At 40.3% G+C, this 18,867-nt stretch overlaps 2 protein-coding genes across 8 annotated transcripts in view; both read left to right on the top strand.

The window, feature by feature from the left end:
• Positions 1-2,772, top strand: part of prrc2b (proline-rich coiled-coil 2B) — a 78,974-nt gene extending 76,202 nt beyond the window's left edge. For 5 of the 7 annotated variants that reach the window (XM_051932173.1, XM_051932172.1, XM_051932169.1 and 2 more), the window contains one exon: positions 20-2,772. In XM_051932173.1, coding sequence (XP_051788133.1) covers positions 20-175 — 156 coding nt within the window. In that variant the 3' untranslated portion in view covers positions 176-2,772. The remainder of the gene's footprint in view (positions 1-19) is intronic. The other 2 variants (XM_051932170.1, XM_051932171.1) reach the window with 2 other exon arrangements.
• A 7,610-nt stretch (positions 2,773-10,382) lies between these two features.
• pomt1 (protein-O-mannosyltransferase 1) overlaps positions 10,383-18,867 on the top strand; it is a 42,116-nt gene continuing 33,631 nt past the window's right edge. The window contains exon 1 of the mRNA XM_028808628.2: positions 10,383-10,487. The gene's annotated coding sequence lies outside the window, so the exon portion shown is untranslated. The remainder of the gene's footprint in view (positions 10,488-18,867) is intronic.

The raw sequence follows: 18,867 nt of genomic DNA, 5'->3' as shown, positions 1-18,867 counted from the left end.
TATTTTAATTATTTTTAAGATGAAGCAACGAGAGGTTCTGCAATCTTCAGGAGAAGGAAAAGGACAATCTGGGATGTCAAAAATACAGGAACCTCCAACATCGGGACAAATGAAACCAGTCCGCACAGGGGCAATCAAACCGCAAGCAATCAAGGTTGAGGAAGGCAAAGCTTAACTTGCAGGAGGCAGCTCTGCTTATGGCTTTTTTCAGATGGCTGAATACAAAACCTCCATGAACCAAATCACACAAGATTCAGTTCAGCATTTGTTCGCCTGCAGGCACCGTATCCATGGGAACTGACCCAAATTTAAACTTGAGACATTGTATTAATGTACATGGTGTAAACAAAAAGCAGACTACTTGGTTCATGTTATTTATTAGTCTAAATCCGTTCAAATGTGGTTTTTGTAATTCTTTTCAAAGCCTTTCAAAACAAAAGAGAAAAGTGATCCGCTGTAGCACGAAGCTTGTGAAGAGGATAAGCTGCAGTAGAAATGTATCTAATATCAAAGAGAACAGTTAAAAATAAAGTTAAACTGTAACCTATTTTTTGTTTTTAAAACAATCCTTATCATCCTATTTAAAATTTTCTGGCTGCCATCATGCAGTGTTCCTCAAATTTTAGAATTTACTTTTAAAGAACTTTTTAAATACTCTGCATTTGTTAAGAGGTCATTGTTCACAGGTCCACTTTATTGCTATATTGCAGAACACATCATTGTGATTTGGGGCAACACTGTACAAATATGATTGTTTGGAGCTAGAAATTCAACTAAACCTGTTACAAATGTAGATTTTTTTTCCACAGCTTGTGAAATGTATTCAGACTGTGCTTAGATAAATTCAAATATTTCTGTAACTGAAATCCTAGCGGGCTTATTTTTGTGGGGGTGGGTTGGGCACGGTGGGATTAGTTTGTTTGCAGAGAAGCCTAGGTTTGAACTGTTCTCTCTTGGTCGCACTTCATTGTTTTTGAGGTGCTTTTCAAAGTAATTGAATCTTTGGACCGGCAGTTTTTGCAGTGATATTTCAAACACTAGGTGACCATAAGTCTTGTTTTGCTTTGTCAACACATTTGATTTCTTTGTAGAGATGCTGGATCGAACAGATATGTTTGGATAGATGCTAAAGAACAGGTTTGACTTTATTTAGGTTTTCCCCTCAATTAAAAGCCTTTGTTTTGTTTTTTCCCCTTCTATTTTGACATGTGGTTAATAACCAAATTTTATTATTGGTATTTGTATGTAAAATATATAAGCATAAGTGCTGTTTCTCAAGTGTTGAAGGTCAAGGCCCACAAGCTGGTTGAAAGGCCTTTTTAACTGGTAATTGTGTCGCACTTTTTATTATAATTATTGCTGGCTCTGTATACCATTGGCTGAAGGAGGCAGCTGCCTTTATAATGGAGTAAATTGTGGTATAAAAAAATTTTTTCTTTGTCTTTCCAAGAGGTTAATAGCAGCACTTGTTCAGCCGAGGCAGCAGGATTTTCCTTTGTGTTGTCAAGGGGGAAATCTGCCTGTGTACATCTTTCAACATCCAATTTGGTTTTTTTTATTAAACCCATTCTGTTTAAATCATATTGACTTTTCTTCAGACTGAGGAGACTGCTTGCAGTTTTTTGATTGATCGCTTATTCATTTTGGACTTTAAACCTTGCAGAATATTAAGCGAATACAGTTGGAGTCGAGAGAAAATGGAATGCTACCTGGGAATCTCAAGTAAAATGCAAGCAACAGCATGGTTATATGTCAGACTATGAGCCTCCTGAAGTTACAGTTGCTTGCTTTTATAGCTTGGAAAAGGACACTGCATCTTTGACTAGAGTTCTGGTGGGGGGTGGTTTCACGTCCCCCACACCCAGCCCCGGACATAGCAAACCGTATTGCTAATCTGTTGACACAAAGGACCAGCTGTTGCACTTTTTACATCTCTCTCTCTCTCCTTTTCCCAAACTCTTCAACAAATTCAAATTAAACACTAGTTATTTATGTGCTGGATGTGTTGTCCTAAACATGTTTCACTGAGCGCTATATATAATATATAAATAAAATATTGCAAGTCTCACTTTCATAATTGTATTCTATTTGATTCTTCTGTTTTACAAAGACTTAAAACTTTGTTTAGGCTTTTTTTTTTTTAATATTTAATAATTGACATGCTTGATTGTTCAGCAGCCATATTGTGTATTGTGTTTTTAATTGTATATCTAAATTATAAAGGTTTAATACAGGAACCTGTGTTGATTTCAAGATGCAGTGCTTCTTTTCAAAGTTAACTTGGAGGCATATTTTTACTAATTTAAATTGCCTTGGAGCTATCTGAATGAACAGACTTTAAAACTTCTTCTCCTTTACGTCTCAATTTCAAATTGCATTCAGAGATTGTAAATGTCTCCATATCACACTTCAGCTTTTTCCTTTTTTTTTTTTTTTTTTTTTTTTTGTTTGTCTGTGTAGACTGATATTTGAAAGGGCAGACGATGGATATTTTGCTGTATTAGCTTTTTGGGTTCTTGTGGCATTGTTTATTTTATTATCTAGGCCTTTGAGTTTTGGTTTTTCCACTCTCGCAGTCCCCCATACCCCTAACCCTATTTCCGGTTGGACCAGTCTTTCTTGTTGGTCTGATCGTGCAGCTTTGCAGCTCGCTTTTTTTGCCGATACCTGTTGTTTATCCTTTCAAATATGTGATCGTATTAGCTCTTTCCGTATGAAAGAATTTTCCTTATTTAAATAAAAAAAAAAATAAAGCAGATTTTGCTTTTTCTGATATTTGCCTCCTGCTTGGGTTTTTTTTTTTTTGTTAACCATAATCTGTCCATGATTTTCATTAAAAAGGACTTCTCTGTGCAATGACATTCTCTAAATCTGAGTCAGCAGTGTGCATTGCAGCCAGCTAAGGTTAAAAAGAGGAAGGTCCACATTGTCACCTTTTCTACAAAAACTTAAGTTTTCCATGTTGAACAATTAGTTTACCAAAGAAGCTGGTGAAATAGCCAGTGTTACATTGAAGCCATCCTCCATATCGGGCACAGTATGGCTGCCTTCAAATGCAGTTAATTCATGCTGAACTCTCACAACCTGCTTGCTTGTGTGTTCAACTTGGAGTTTTGTGCCCCCCATTGTATTATTGTCTTTAGAATGTTTTATTCATTAACTAGGCATGGTTCCTGTCCAAGACAGATAATAGAATTAAAAATATTTATCTTGCTGTACATGTACCTTCAGCATCTCTCTTCTGTATCCTTGCATGTGTCTGAACCTTTCATAACTGATGGCTCCTGTAAGGCCTGCTCCTCCAATTCTCCCGTTTTCTTCTGAGGCACCTTCCTCACCTCCTGTCCATTTTATACTTCTGTCTTTGAAGAACACTCTCTGTGTGCCTCCTATGTAAATTCTCCTCCTTGTGTGTCTCCCTCTCGCGCTTCCTCTTCCAATCACATCACCAAAGACAAACTGACCAATCACATTGCTCTGAGTTACTGGACATACAGTACACACATACATCCTTAGTGCTTTATTATATAGTAGATGATATGAGGCTTAAAATTTGTCACTTTTTATGGTGAGTACCATCTTAAAGTATTGAATGTATAATGAGGCCTGTTGTGAAACTGATGTTGGATGCTGTGGATATGCATAGATTCAGAGGTGCAGCTGCCTTCACTTTTTTACATTTTGTTACATTGCAGTCTTGTGCTACAATCATTTAAATTCATTATTTTCCCTCATCATGGAAAACTTGAAAATCCAAAATGACAGTGGTTTTTAGGAAGTTTTTGTAAATTAAAAACAAAAAACTAACACATCCCATTAACACATGCATTTGAACCCTTTACTCAGTTCCAGCCCTGGTGGTGTCTTGGGTCCGTTACAAAGTTGGATTTAAGAATTTCCTGCCATTCTGCTCTGGAGACCCTTACAAACTGTCAGGATAGATTTGAGACCATCAACAGCAGTTTCAGCTTAGCTTTCCTGAAAAATCTTGCCTGAAGGAGGGGCCTGAGTTGCCTCGAAAGTTTGCATATTGTAATATTTTTTTCAGTTGGCCACTAAAAGGTGTCATTTCACACAAGGATTTGGGAATTTTCTACCATTCTGCTCTGCAGATCCTTTCACACTGAGACCGATGGACTTGGTGGATGGCTATTTCTAGACATGTTCTGTTGGGCTCAAGTCCATGCTTTGGCTTGATCTACTCCAGAACATCCCCAGAGTTGTCCCTCACCCTGTCCTGTTTTGTCTTCGTCCTGTTGGAATGTGAGCCTTTGGCCCAAGTCTGAGGTGCAGAATTCCCTGGAGCAGGTTTTCAGTAATGAAACATTTCAATGATGGTCAGTAGAGTGTGATGCAACTGAGCCAAATTTCAAATGGCATAGCAAAGGGTTCTGAATAGTTGTGTCAGTGTAAAATTTCAGTATATTTTTTGAATATTTTCGTGATTTAATAAAATCTTGTTTGCGGTTCATTATTCTTGGGTATTGAGTGTTGCTTGATGCATATGAGTGTAAGTGGTTTTATCACAAGGCTGCAGCAACAGAAAAGGGTCTAAATACTTCAAGACGTCCTGTGTGTTTTGTGTAAACTTGTTGTGGTAATCCTGTCTCGTTATTACTCAGTGTTGCTGTAATAACAATCTCTTTGTTGAACACTTCATAAAATGGATCGTTTATTTTGAGCGAAACCTCTTTAATAAATATGCTTAAAATCTTTGAGGCAAGAGAAGGGAAGATTTTATCCAAATTTGTCAGCTTCCTGCATTAGCCACTCTGTTATTTTGGGGTACATGGGACTCGCCAAATTTGTTATGGCTTAGTCTGTCCTCACACTGTAAACCTAACACACACACAAGCACAGTCTGTCACTCCTCTGCACTCCACACAGAGACTCGCTAGCTTCAGCGTGAACAGCACACAGCTGCTCCTGTATGAAACGTCAATACATGGAGGCTGACAGTCCTTCATGGTGTCCCCTGATATAACCTTGAAACTTAAAACACTGACATCCTTTGGTTGCTGAAAAAGCCTAAGGGGTGGAGGGCTTGATAATGTTGGTGTGTTTCTTCAAGAGCGGACAGGGTTTTATGACCATATTCTCTTCCATTTAATTTTTTCTCAATAATTTAATAAGTCCTTATAACTTGTTTCTTTTATCCTCCCTACCGATGCATCCCAATAAATGTGTTAACAAATCGAAAACTGAAATTTCCCATTCCTATAAGTATTTAGACCTTTAATTCAGTACTTTGCAGAAGCCCCTTTTGGCAGAAATCCCAGGTTTAGTTCTTCTTGGTTAGACTCTACAAGCTTTTCACGCCTGGATTTGGGCAGTTTATACCATTTATCGTGGCAAATCCTCTCCAGCTCCATAAGATAGAATGGGAAGCGTTTATAAACGTCCATCTTCAGGTTTCTCCAGACATGTTCTATGCGGTTTCAGTTTGGGCTTTTTTTGGGAAAATTGTCCTGATGCCACTCCAGAGTTGTCTTGGCTGAATGTTTCTTGACATTGTTCTGAAAGGTGAACCATCACCCCAGTCGAAGGTGGTATGCACTTAAAAGCAGGTTTTGTTTAAGACTCTCTATATTTGGGGGCACCCTCAATGATGACCAGCCTTCCTGTCCCTGTCCCTCTATAGCAGTGTTTCTCAATTATTTTCTGTCATGCCCCCCCTAGGAAGAAGAAAACATCTCGCGCCCCCCGCGCGACTATAAATAGTATCATTTGTCTATAAAATTGTTATAAGTACACCTCTGCATAACACTGTATCCTTATTAATGTATAAGAGAATAAAAAAAAGAAAGAAATATGGACCAATTTACAACAAAGAATAGCTTTATTAAATGTAACAGAAAAGATTTAAAGTGCATTCTAAATTCAAAAAAAATTAAATCCTTAATTAAACTATAAACATTTTTTGATTGACCATGTCAAACCCTATGATACTGAAAAAAAATACATAAAATCAATAAATAATAATGCATTCAAACTGATCACCAACATTTACTCAGGAGCACAATATTAAAAAAACTTTAACCTGCAAAACAAAAATATATAAAATAATTTGAGCTGATTTTTTAATCAGAGATGATGTCTGGATTAATGGCTACAATTAGCACGTTTTGCAATGCACAGCTTTTCGAAGCAGGGTTTGAAGCAGGACACAGCAACTCTCAGCTCCTTCTCAATGTGTAGCCGGGACCTGTATTTGCTTTTCAGAGCAGCAACAGCAGAGAAGCCAGTCTCACACAAGTAAGAAGTTGCAAATGGAAGAAGAATGTGCACAGCTCTTTGTCCTAAGAGTGGATATTGCTTCTCCACATTCAGCCAGAATTCACTCAGTGTCTGGGATGTGAAACTTAGTCTCAATATGGAGTCAGATGTGATTTCTATGAACTGCTCCTTCTCTGCAAGGCTAAAACCAGTTGGAGCTGGTGCATTAAAAGGATCTCTCACCCAGTCATACTGGGAACTGTTTTTAGGGAAGTACTTTGTAAAGAATCCCATCAGTGATGAAATATGCTGCTTAAAATATGGAATCACTGAGGTGACATCATAGTCAGTAGTGTCAACAAATTCCTGCAAGTTCTCAAATGACACAGTATTTCCTTCATCAAGTCGCCTGCCCCACATTGCAAGCTTTCGAGTGAAAGAGTTGATCTTGTCTGTGACCTGAGGGAGGTGTTGATTTTTCCCTTGAAGCTGTAGATTTAGTTCATTGAGCTTTCCAAATATGTCACTCAGGTAAGCAAGTTTCATCAGAAAGTTCTCATCACTAAACTTTCTTGCAACTTCATACTTGTGCTCCTGCTCCAAAAACATTCTTATCTCTTCTCTGAGCTCAAAAACTCGGGATAACATTTTTCCTTGTGACAGCCACCTTGCTTCACTGTGAAACAGCACAGCTTGATGTTCAGCTCCCATCTCCTCACAGATAGCAGAGAAAACTTGTTTTTAGTGGTCTGGTCTTTATTAAATTGACTACTCCTACAATGTCAGTCATAACCTCACTTAATTCAGAGGAAAGGTGCCTTCATGCCAGTGCCTCTCTATGTAAAATCCAGTGTGTCCACTCAGCATTAGGTGAAGCCTTCTTTATGAGAGTCCGAAGTCCTTTTCTCATCCCTGCCATGGTCTGTGCACCATCACTGCAAACACCAATGCAGTTCTCCCACTTTAGCCCATTCTCAGTCAGGAAGCAGTCTAGCATTTTGAATAGCTCTTCGGCTGTGGCTCTGTCTCTGACATATTTACAAAAAAGTAGATCCTCACACAGGGAATTTGTCATTTCAAAACGTACATAAGCAATAAACAAACAGTCTTTGTTGTTGTCAATTGCTTCATCAAATTGTAAGGCAAAACGTTTATCTTTAAGTTTTTCTACCAGCTGTTCTTTAAGATCGTCAGCAATGTCATTTATACGTCTAGCAACAGTGTCATTTGACAGAGGGATAGTTTTTATTTTTGCAGCACTTGCGTCATCCAGCATGACAGAGACCATGTCTAATACTGCAGGCAGTATCAGCTCTTCTGCTATGGTGTGGGGTTTTTTGCACTGAGCAATTTGGTACGCCACCTTATATATGATGCCAACAACGCTCGCTGGTTTACTGAAGTAGCAGTCAGAAAGCGGGATGATTGCTGGCAATATTCAACACGTTTTCGCTGAAAAAACTCAAGCGGCTTATCAGCGTGATTAGGGTGTAATGTCTTTAAGTGACGCCTTAATTTATTTGGCTTCATGCTGTCCGCTGCCAACATTTTTAGACACAGTAAGCACACCGGTCTTTCCTCGTCTCCCACCGTAGTCACAGTGAAGCCAAGCGCTACATACGCTTCGTCATATTTCCTCGTCTTAGCTTTCGGGAGACTTTTGTTTGTCTCTTTATCTTCTTCTTTCTCCGCCTGTCTTCTCATCCCTGTTAAAAAATTTTTCATGATGTCACTTGAGGGTCTGCTACACTTCGTGTCTACACTTCATACTCATACTTTGTACTGTGTGCAAAGCGCGCATGCTCAATGCAAACAAAACCCCTACACCACCGAGCGAATGCTCCCTGCGCACACTCTGCCAATGAGAGCGCCACTGCCCCTTAATGTAGTGGAGTGGTATTGCACTTTATTCTAGAACAGTAAAAAAAATCAAAATAGAAAAATAAAAAAGCATGTTCCCCGAGGTCAAACGCGCCCCCCTTGACGGAGCCACGCGCCCCCCCTGGGGGGCGCGCCCCACTATTTGAGAAGCACTGCTCTATAGTATGATGCTGTCACTGATATGGTTCACTGTAGGGGTGGTATTAGGCAGGTGATGAGCAGTGCCTGGGCTTTGCCAAACATAGTGTCTGAATATCTGCCCAGAAAATTCAGTTTTTGTTTAATTGGACCACAGAATCTTTTTCTTCATGCTCTCAGAATCCTTTAAATAATGTTAATGTTATAATAATAATAAGAATAATAAATACAACCTGCCTGAAGAAGGGGCATCGGTTGCATCGAAAGCTTACACATTGTAATCGGTTCTGTTAGCCAATAAAAGGTGTCATTTTTCTTGATTTCTCGTTGCATCTATAATGGCTAATACACTACATCACCCTACTACAATAAGAGTAATAATGAATAACATACAGGAAAATACACACTTAAGATAGATACTGTATATAATTAATAGAGAAGTAGAGTCTATATATAGAATTGATTTTTTTTTTTTAAATTTCTAAAGAGGAGTCCAAGATGCATTAGGCTTTATAATGCACTAGTGAAACTGCAGGTGGAGTGTTGTGCTCAATTCTGGTCACCACCATGATACAAGAGATCATGATACAGCACTTGAGGCTGTGCAGAGGAGAGTAACCAACTGCAACCCCTGGACTTGAGGACAAGCCCTACCGTGACAAACCCAGAGGATAAAACCTGTTTAGTCTCAAAACAGAGGAGACTGCGTGAGGACCTCATCCAGGTCTTTAACGGCTAAAGTACAGTAGATCCAGCAGAATTCTTTCAACTACACAGTAAATCACGTACCTGAGGACACCAGTGGAAATGAAGGAGAAGTGCATTTAGGACCGAAGCCAGGAAGCATTTATTTATACAGTACAAGGGTTGCGAGAACCTGGAACAAACTAAGAGGATATGTAGTTGAAGCAGAAACCCTGAGAAACTATAAAAAGGATCTGGATGAGATACTGGGACAGTTGAGCTATTAGCTAAACAAACAAGTATGATGGACTGAATGGTCTGGTCTCGTCTGTCGAATTTTTTATGTTCTTATTATTTATGCTTTTTTATGTTCGCTGCTTCTGTAACCCTGCCATTTCCTTCGAGTTTAATAAAGTTTCTATTTATCATATAGTGCCTTTCATATCTATCTATCTATCTATCTATCTATCTATCTATCTATCTATCTATCTATCTATCTATCTATCATATAGTGCCTTTCATATCTATCTATCTATCTCTCTATCTATCCCCCTTAATTAAACTCTTCGCAAGGAGACTATAAAATGAACTGAACTGACACAGCCTTCTTAAAACGACACTCCGAATAGGCGACGTTCGGGTGCAGTCACAACAAGTTTCGTGCCAGATGGGTGACATCAGAGGCGGCCTTAGGGGTTTACGGGGCCTAGAGCTGATCAACCCCACGCAGGGCCGGTTACATCAAACGCTGTTACCGGTGTGTGGACTGTATAAACTTGCGCATGAATTTAATAAAAAATAATTTTAACATACACCGGATTTTCTCATTACAGTATTGAGATACATTTTTGCAAGATAACACGCGGACTTGATCAAAATATAACGATATAATCTATTTAAAAAGTGCAATTCATAATTCATGACAATACCACGACAGTGCGAAATGCGATGCGGTGTCATGACGGAAATTAGCAGGGCCTCTTCTAGAAAAGTACCCAAATTGCAAGCAAGGGTTCCACTTAGAAGTATGTCATATATATATATATATATACTGGAGAATATAACTTGACAAATCCGCTCGAACGGGACACGCGGACCTCAAAAGCGGGGCCTGGGGCGGTCACCCCACTTGCCACCCCCTGACTGTCAAGTGCAGTCAGGACAGCTCTACACGGCTTTACATTCACTATCTAAAAACAAATCCTGTATAGACAGGGTGGAAACTTTCTTCTTCTTGTTATTCTGGGGTTTTTCTAGCGGTTGGCAGACGAACGTAAACGGGAGGTAACTTTCGCCATGTACGCCTCCTTAAAATCTGAACAACTGTCAGCTGTACGAGAAAGCTGTACGGCTTGCCAGTTCCACCGTGCTCGCGCCTGCTGCATGAGTGCCTCTCTGCGCGTGCTCAGGCAGCGATGACGTAGCAGTCGCGTTCAATCGAGCGCCGGGCTCAGAATTGTTTGGGCTTCGCTGCTCTGTCCTGCTGTTGGTGCACCAGCTTCACCTGCTTCCCCTTCGCTGATGTCGTTTTTCGGTCTTGCTTGTGCGGTTCGACCGAGGGGCGGCTGGTAGGTAACTTTTATGTTAATTTGATGCAAAAATGGAATTAGTTTTTTTTTCCCAGGAAGAAATAACCGACGAACTTTCCTAGGGGTTTCGTTGAGGAGGAAACGCCAATTCAGGTGAGAAATGCGCGGGCATGTCATTCACTTGCACCCGAGTGGTGGCTATTCAGGAAAGTTGTCTTAAAAAGGCTGCGTCTATTTCAGCGTGTTACACTGCGTTCTGGATACAAATTTATTTAAAATAAATTGAGTTGAAAGATATGGACACTGATAATGAAATCTAGCCTCGAAGTGGTCGGATATTATAAAATACCAGTTAGAGGTTCGAGAGTGGAGGGCGAACAGTTGGACTGGTTTTTAACTTTTTGCTGTTCTCGAGACTTAATTGTGCACACATTTTGGTGTTTGTTTTCTTTATTCATGTTTCCAACCGGCTCGATGGCGGTATCTACGCTCATAAACATACTGGTTCCTTAATGGCACTTGACTGAGTTGTCTGGCTTTTCGCAGAACCATTGCTTGACAAAGAATTGTTTTTTTCTGTGCAGGCTTCTTTGGGCTTTGAAATGGTTCCATATGTATATATATATAATGTGTGCACAAAACAGAAATTTTTAATGTCTTGTACAGTCGTGGCCAAAAGTTTTGAGAAAGTATTGGTTTTCACAACGTTTGCGGCTTCTGTGTTTTTAGATCATTTTGTCAGATATTTGTTTCTATGGTATACGAAAGTAGAATTACAATCATTTCATAACTTTCAAAGGCTTTTATTTATATATATATATATATATATATATATATATATATATACAGTGCTTCCGGAAAGTATTTACAGCACATCACTTTTTCCACATTTTGTTATGTTACAGCCTTATTCCATAATGGATTAATTTTTTTCCTCAGAATTCTACACACAACACCCCATAATGACAACGTGAAAAAAAGTTTACTTGAGGTTTTTGCAAATGTATTAAAAATAAAAAAAATTGAGAAAGCACATGTACATAAGTATTCACAGCCTTTGCCGTGAAGCTAAAAATTGAGCTCAGGTGCATCCTGTTTCCCCTGATCATCCTTGAGATGTTTCTACAGCTTCATTGGAGTCCACCTGTGGTAAATTCAGTTGACTGGACTTGATTTGGAAAGGCACACACCTGTCTATATAAGGTCCCACAGTTGACAGTTCATGTCAGAGCACAAACCAAGCATGACGTCAAAGGAATTGTCTGTAGACCTCAGAGACAGGATTGTCTCGAGGCACAAATCTGGGGAAGGTTACAGAAAAATTTCTGCTGCTTTGAAGGTCCCAATGAGCAGAGTGGCCTCCATCATCCGTAAGTGGAAGAAGTTCAAAACCACCAGGACTCTTCCTAGAGCTGGCCGGCCATCTAAACTGAGCGATCGGGGAAGAAGGGCCTTAATCAGGGAGGTGACCAAGAACCCAATGGTCACTCTGTCAGAGCTCCAGAGGTCCTCTGTGGAGAGAGGAGAACCTTCCAGAAGGACAACCATCTCTGCAGCAATCCACCAATCAGGCCTGCAATGTAGAGTGGCCAGACGGAAGCCACTCCTTAGTAAAAGGCATATGGCAGCCCACCTGGAGTTTGCCAAAAGGCACCTGAAGGGCTCTGACCATGAGAAAGAAAATTCTCTGGTCTGATGAGACAAAGATTGAACTCTTTGGTGTGAATGCCAGGCGTCACGTTTGGAGGAAACCAGGCACCGCTCATCACCAGGCCAATACCATCCCTACAGTGAAGCATGGTGGTGGCAGCATCATGCTGTGGGGACTGGGAGACTAGTCAGGATAAAGGGAAAGATGACTGCAGCAATGTACAGAGACATCCTGGATGAAAACCTGCTCCAGAGCGCTCTTGACCTCAGACTGGGGCGACGGTTCATCTTTCGGCAGGACAACGACCCTAAGCACACAACCAAGATATCAAAGGAGGGGCTTCAGGACCACTCTGTGAATGTCCTTGAGTGACCCAGCCAGAGCCCAGACTTGAATCTGTTTGAACATCTCTGCAGAGATCTTAAAATGGCTGTGCACCGACGCTTCCTATCCAACCTGATGGAGCTTGAGAGGTGCTGCAAAGAGGAATGGGCGAAACTGGCCAAGGATAGGTGTGCCAAGCTTATGGCATCATATTCAACAAGACTTGAGGCTGGAATTGCTGCCAAAGGTGCATCAACAAAGTATTGAGCAAAGGCTGTGAATACTTATGTACATGGGATTTCTCAGTTTTATTTTTAATAAATTTGCAAAAACCTCAAGTAAACTTTTTTCACGTTGTCATTATGGGGTGTTGTGTGTAGATTCTGAGGAAAAAAATGAATTTAATCCATTTTGGAATAAGGCTGTAACATAACAAAACGTGGAAAAAGTGATGCGCTGTGAATACTTTCCGGGTGCACGCTGTGTGTGTGTGTGTATATATATATATATATATATATATATATATATATATATATATATATTATATATATATATAATATACACACACACACACACAGAGTATCCTTTTCCATGGAGTCTAAAATCTCTGTGCTTTTCTTTTTTTTATTTGTCATTAATGTGCTTTTTTCATTTTAGCCATGTATGGGTTTTTTTTTTTTTTTCCTTTTTTCCATTGCTTGCTCTCCCTCTTAAGACCACTCCTAATTAAGCCCTGCATTGTTGCTAGCCTTATAATCCAGCCACAGGGAATGCACAAACCAGTGTGTTTCTTCTTGCCGGTCCCAAGCCCAGATAAATGGGGAGGTTTCCGGTGTAAAATTTTGCCAAATCAATATGCAGACAACAATACAAATTTCCATACCGGAGCGGTCGAGCCCCGGGTTAATAACAACCGCCACCAATACTGTTGGCGAACAGGGTGCTGGCGGAAATTGGGCTACTGTTGGCCAAAGAAGAAGAAGAGGTGGGAGACGTGTCCGGAGGCAGGAAGAGAGGAGGAAAGTAAAGAAAGTGGAACTGAGGGTAGGAACTTTGAATGTTGGCAGTATGACTGGTAAGGGGAGAGAGTTAGCAGATATGTTGGAGAGAAGGAAGGCTGATATATTGTGCGTGCGAGAGACTAAATGGAAGGGGAGTAAGGCCAGGTGAATTGGAGGTGGATTCAAATTGTTCTATCACAGTGTGGATAGGATGAGAAATGGGGTTGGAGTTATTCTGAAGGAACAGTATGTCAAGAGTGTTTTGGAGGTGAAAAGAGTGTCGGGCAGAGTAATGATTATGAAGCTGGAAATTGGAGGTGTTGTTAGTGCATATGCACCGCAAGTTGGGTGTGCAGTGTGTGAGAGAGAAGATTTTTGGATGAAGTCATGAACAGTGTACCCAAGGGACAGAAAGTGGTGATTGGAGTGGATTTCAGTGGGCATGTTGGTGAAGGGAACAGTGGAGACGAGGAGGTGATAGGTAGGTATGCTGTCAAGGAGAGGAATGAAGGTCAGGGTATAGTGGATTTTGCCAAAAGGATGGACATGGCTGTGGTGAATACGTATTTTAAGAAGAGGGAGAAACATAGAGTGACGTACAAGAGTCGAGGAAGATGCACACAGGTAGATTACATCTTGTGCAGAAGAGTTGATCTGAAGGAGATAGAAGGTTGCAAAGTGGTGGTTGGGGAAAGTGTAGTTAAGCAGCATAGGATGGTGGTCTGTAAGATGACGTTGGAGATCAAGAAGAGGAAGAGAGTGAGGGCAGAGCCAAGGATCCAGTGGTGGAAGTTGGAAAAGGAAGACTGCAAGGTTGAGTTTAGGGAAGAGGTGAGACAGGCACTGGGTGGCAGTGAAGAGTTACCAGACAGCTGGGAAACTACAGCTGATGTAGTAAGGGCGACAGCAAGAAGGGTGCTTGGCGTGACATCTGGAAAGAGGAAGGAGGAAAAGGAAACCTGGTGGGTGAATGAGGAAATACAGGAGAATATACAGAGGAAGAGGATGGCAAAAAAGAACTGGGATAGTCAGAGAGATACAGAAAGTAGATAAGTACAAGGAGATAAGGTACAAGGTGAAGAGAGAGGTGGCGAAGACTAAAGAAAAGGCGTATGATGAGTTGTATGAGAGGTTTGACACTAAGGAGGGAGAAAAGGACCTGTACCAATTGGCTAGACAGAGAGACCGAGCTGGGAAAGATGTGCAGCAGGTTAGAGTGATAAAGGATAAAGATGGAAACATATTCACAAGCGAGGAGAGTGTGTTGAGCAGATGGAAAGAGTACTTTGAGAGGCTGATGAATGAAGAGAATGAGAGAGAGAAGAGGTCAGATGATGTGGAGATAGTGAATCAGGAAGTGCAACGGATTAGCAAGGTGGAAGTAAGGACAGCTATAAAGAGGATGAAAAATGGAAAGGTCGTTGGTTCAGATGACATACCTATGGAAGCACGGAGGTGTTTAGGAGAGATGGCAGTGAAGTTTTTAACCAGATTGTTTAACGGAATCTTGGAAAGTGAGAGGATGCCTGAGGAGTGGAGACGAAGTGTACTGGTGCCGATATTTAAGAATAAGGGGGATGTGCAGGACTACAGTAACTACAAGGGGATAAAATTGATGAGCCACAGCATGAAGTTATGGGAAAGAGTAGTGGAAGCTCAGTTAAGAAGGGAGGTGATGATTAGTGAGCAGCAGTATGGTTTCATGCTAAGAAAAAGCACCACAGATGCAGTGTTTACTCTGAGGATGCTGATGGAGAAGTTTAGAGAAGGCCAGAAGGAGTTGCATTGCGCCTTTGTGGACCTGGAGAAAGCATATGAGAGGGTGCCTCGAGTGGAGCTGTGGTATTGTATGAGGAAGTCGGGAGTGGCAGAGAAGTACGTAAGAGTTGTACAGGATATGTACGAGGGAAGTATGACAGTGGTGAGGTCTGCGGTAGGAGCGACGGATGCATTCAACATGGAGGTGGGATTACATCAGGGATCGGCCCTGAGCCCTTTCTTATCTCCAATGATGATGGACAGGTTGTCAGATGAGGTTAGACAGGAGTCCCCATGGACTATGATGTTTGCTGATGACATTGTGATCTGTAGTGAGAGTAGGGAGCAGGTTGAGGAGACCAAGGTTATTATAGTTAACAAAAACTAGAATCTAAACTGAAACTATTATTAAAAAAACATTTTCGTAAACTGAAATAAAATAATTAACAAAACCGAAATGAAAAACTAAACAAAACTATTAAAGTAGCTGGAAAGACTAACTGAAATAAAATAATTTACTAAAATAATTTTAGTTTTTGTTTTTGAATGAATTTTCTTGCTGTTAGTTTTTAACCCTTATAATTTTTAACTCCAAAAATGAAAGTCATCCACCACGAGCCGCCTACGTATCTTCATCCAGTGACCCTGTAGTTAGGATATAGCGGGTTGGATAATGGATGGATGGATGAACAGCGGCTGATGAATGAGGGCGGCTGTTCACACAGCATTTGTGGTGACAGAGTGAGCTGAATATGCTTAAAGCGTGTGGATTAGAAAGTGATTCACGTACCGCCTTTCTTTACACTTGTTGTATATCAAGATGTAATTCAAATGCCTGAAACTGGAATATGGTGGTCAACAAAAACTTTACCGTATGGACAGAAAAATCACGAGTGAGTAACGTTTCAGTTTATTTCTCAGGTGCCTGCTTTTTGTTGACAGTAATTCACTGTATAGAGAAAGTATAACCATGAAAAATATTCGACCTCAAGATTTTGATTAATCTTGACATTATAGACCTCCCCAAGTCCGAAAATACAGTTTTTTGGAATTATGTCTGTGCGTGTGTGTGTGTGTAAACACGATAACTCAAAAACACAACTAGATAGATGGATGAAATTTGGCATGTGGTTGTTACAGCAAAATTGTAGATCTCTATTAACTTTTGGGCCAAATCCATCAACAGGAAGTGTTACTTTACCTGAACATACTCGATTTTTCTATGCAGCTGCAGAGTCCGATTTAATCAAATTTACTTTAATAATTGATCAATACATTATTGATTTGATTTGTTGATGGTTTTTTAATTTACATAATATAATCATTGTCTTGCAGTTTCCACCTCAAATATCCATCCCCATATCTGAGTACACGAGAAAGTCGAGGGGAGACCACTCCTGATTTTTGAAAATAAAACGGCACTGATCGAGAGACTGACTAGGTCGTCATACAAGATCAACATATTGTTGCTAACCAATCACTTTTGCTTTAAAAATGTCATTTAACAATGGAACGATACAATACTTGTAAAATTCCTGAGTTGGTATTGTCTCTACTGATCTACAGGTAGATAGATAGATAGATAGGCAAAGAGAGTCTGCCAAATGATGAAAAGCTAAACATACTAATGTGTTTTTGTATTTATGCTATATTTATTCATTTATCTTTTTTTAGTTAATATTCATCATTATTAATACCAGATATTGTGAAAAGAATCCAATAGCAGATATTTGTCCCCATTTTTTTCAATGTTTCGCTCTCTCTCTCAAAATAGTTGAAATATCATATTCTTTTTGTTCATAACATCAGCCATATCATACATATTGCATACCAGGGATTTTTCCTGCCTTGCCTTCAAACTTGCTGGGGTAGGCTCCAGGTTGCTGCGATCCTGCCCTGATAAACAGGTTTAGCTAATGTATACATTGTTCCTAATCTCAGATGCTGTCTCTGTTGTTTTGTGCCCATCCATACTTCTATTACCTACTCTTGCTCTGCTCATTAAGGGTTTACTGTTCTAATACATGGACTTTTCAAGTCTCACTGCCCCCAACCTTGACACTACATGCTTGTTTTCTTTGTTTCTTAGCTAGGTGGGGTCTGCACACTGATTCAAGCCTAAGAGCCTTGTTCTTCCTAAGGCCCTGTGATTTTTATGATCACACCTGTAAGAACACAGTAGATTCTGTTTTCTGATTTTTGATCTTTTCAGGCCTGCAGGTGGCAAAATTCTGTCTATAAATTGTTTGTGCTTGAGATGGAATCAGAGCTCAATATGGCTGGTAGGAAATAGCAAAGCCCAGTATTTGAGATTTTTGAATACAATATTTAAGGCATTCATTATAAGCAGTTTGTCATTGGAGAAGGATATGTTGTGTGCTGTAGACATTTAGAGTAATAAACCCTCACACCTTAAAATTAACCTAAATTTCATTACAAATTGGCCCATTCTGGGCAATAAAAGGAAAAGTAAAGTGCCAACAGTCAGTGCAGATTTGTCTAGCACAAATGACATAGAAAATATTTTAAAAATAATAAAATTGTGTGGGTGGCAGGGTGGCGCAGTGGGTAGCGCTGCTGCCTCGCACTTAGGAGACCTGGTTTCGCTTCCCAGGTCCTACCTGTGTGAAGTTTGCATGTTCTCTCCGTGTCTGCATGGGTTTCCTCCCACAGTCCAAAGACATGCAGGTTAGGTGCATTGCCGATCCTAAATTGTCCCTAGTGTGTGCTTGGTGTGTGTGCGCACCTTGCTGTGGGCTGGCGCCCTGCCCGGGGTTTGTTTCCTGCCTTGTGCCCTGTTTTGGCTAGGATTGGCTCCAGCAGACCCCTGTGACCCTGTAGTTAGGATATAGCCAGTTGGATAATAGATGGATGAATAAAATTGTGTAAAATTGTTCATATTTAGTATCTGGTGTTGATTATGCTTGTTTTTATCAGACAAAAACAAAACCAAATAGTAAACTGTCATGTAGTGTAGTAAGCTTCCACTAACATTAAACTCCTATCCAAACTCGTTAAGTGTACAGTTCTGTCTCATTGTGACACAAAAACTAAACTCCATAGTAGCTCTTTAACCATACTATAATTACTGAAACTAATATATATAAAAATAAAATAGAAATGTTTTTGTAAAATTAAAACTAAACTAAAACTAAAAATGCACGATGAAGGAAAACTAAAACTAAACTGAATTTCCAAGTAAGGTCAGAAAAAATATAGAAATAAAAACTAATATAAAAAGGCAAAACTATAATAACCTTGGAGGAGACCCTGGAGAGGTGGAGGTATGAGAGGAGAGGAATGATGGTCAGTAGGAACAAAACGGAATACATGTGTGTAAATGAGAGGGAGGTCAGTGGAACGGTGAGGATGCAGGGAGTAGAGTTAGCGAAGGTGGATGAGTTTAAACACTTGGGATCAACAGTAAAGAGTAATGGGGATTGTGGAAGAGAAGTGAAAAAGAGAGTGCAGGTAGGAAGAAATGGGTGGAGAAGAGTGTCAGGAGTGATTTGTCACAGACGGGTATCAGCAACAGTGAAAGGGAAGGTCTACAGGACGGTAGTGAGACCAGCTATGTTATATGGGCTGGAGACGGTGGCACTGACCAGAAAGCAGGAGACAGAGCTGGAGGTAGCAGAGTTAAAGATGCTAAGATTTGCAGTGGGTGTGACGAGGATGGACAGGA

Source organism: Erpetoichthys calabaricus, chromosome 9 (assembly GCF_900747795.2).
Source record: "Erpetoichthys calabaricus chromosome 9, fErpCal1.3, whole genome shotgun sequence".
Lineage (NCBI taxonomy): Eukaryota > Metazoa > Chordata > Cladistia > Polypteriformes > Polypteridae > Erpetoichthys > Erpetoichthys calabaricus.
This window is presented reverse-complemented; position numbering and strand designations above follow the sequence as displayed.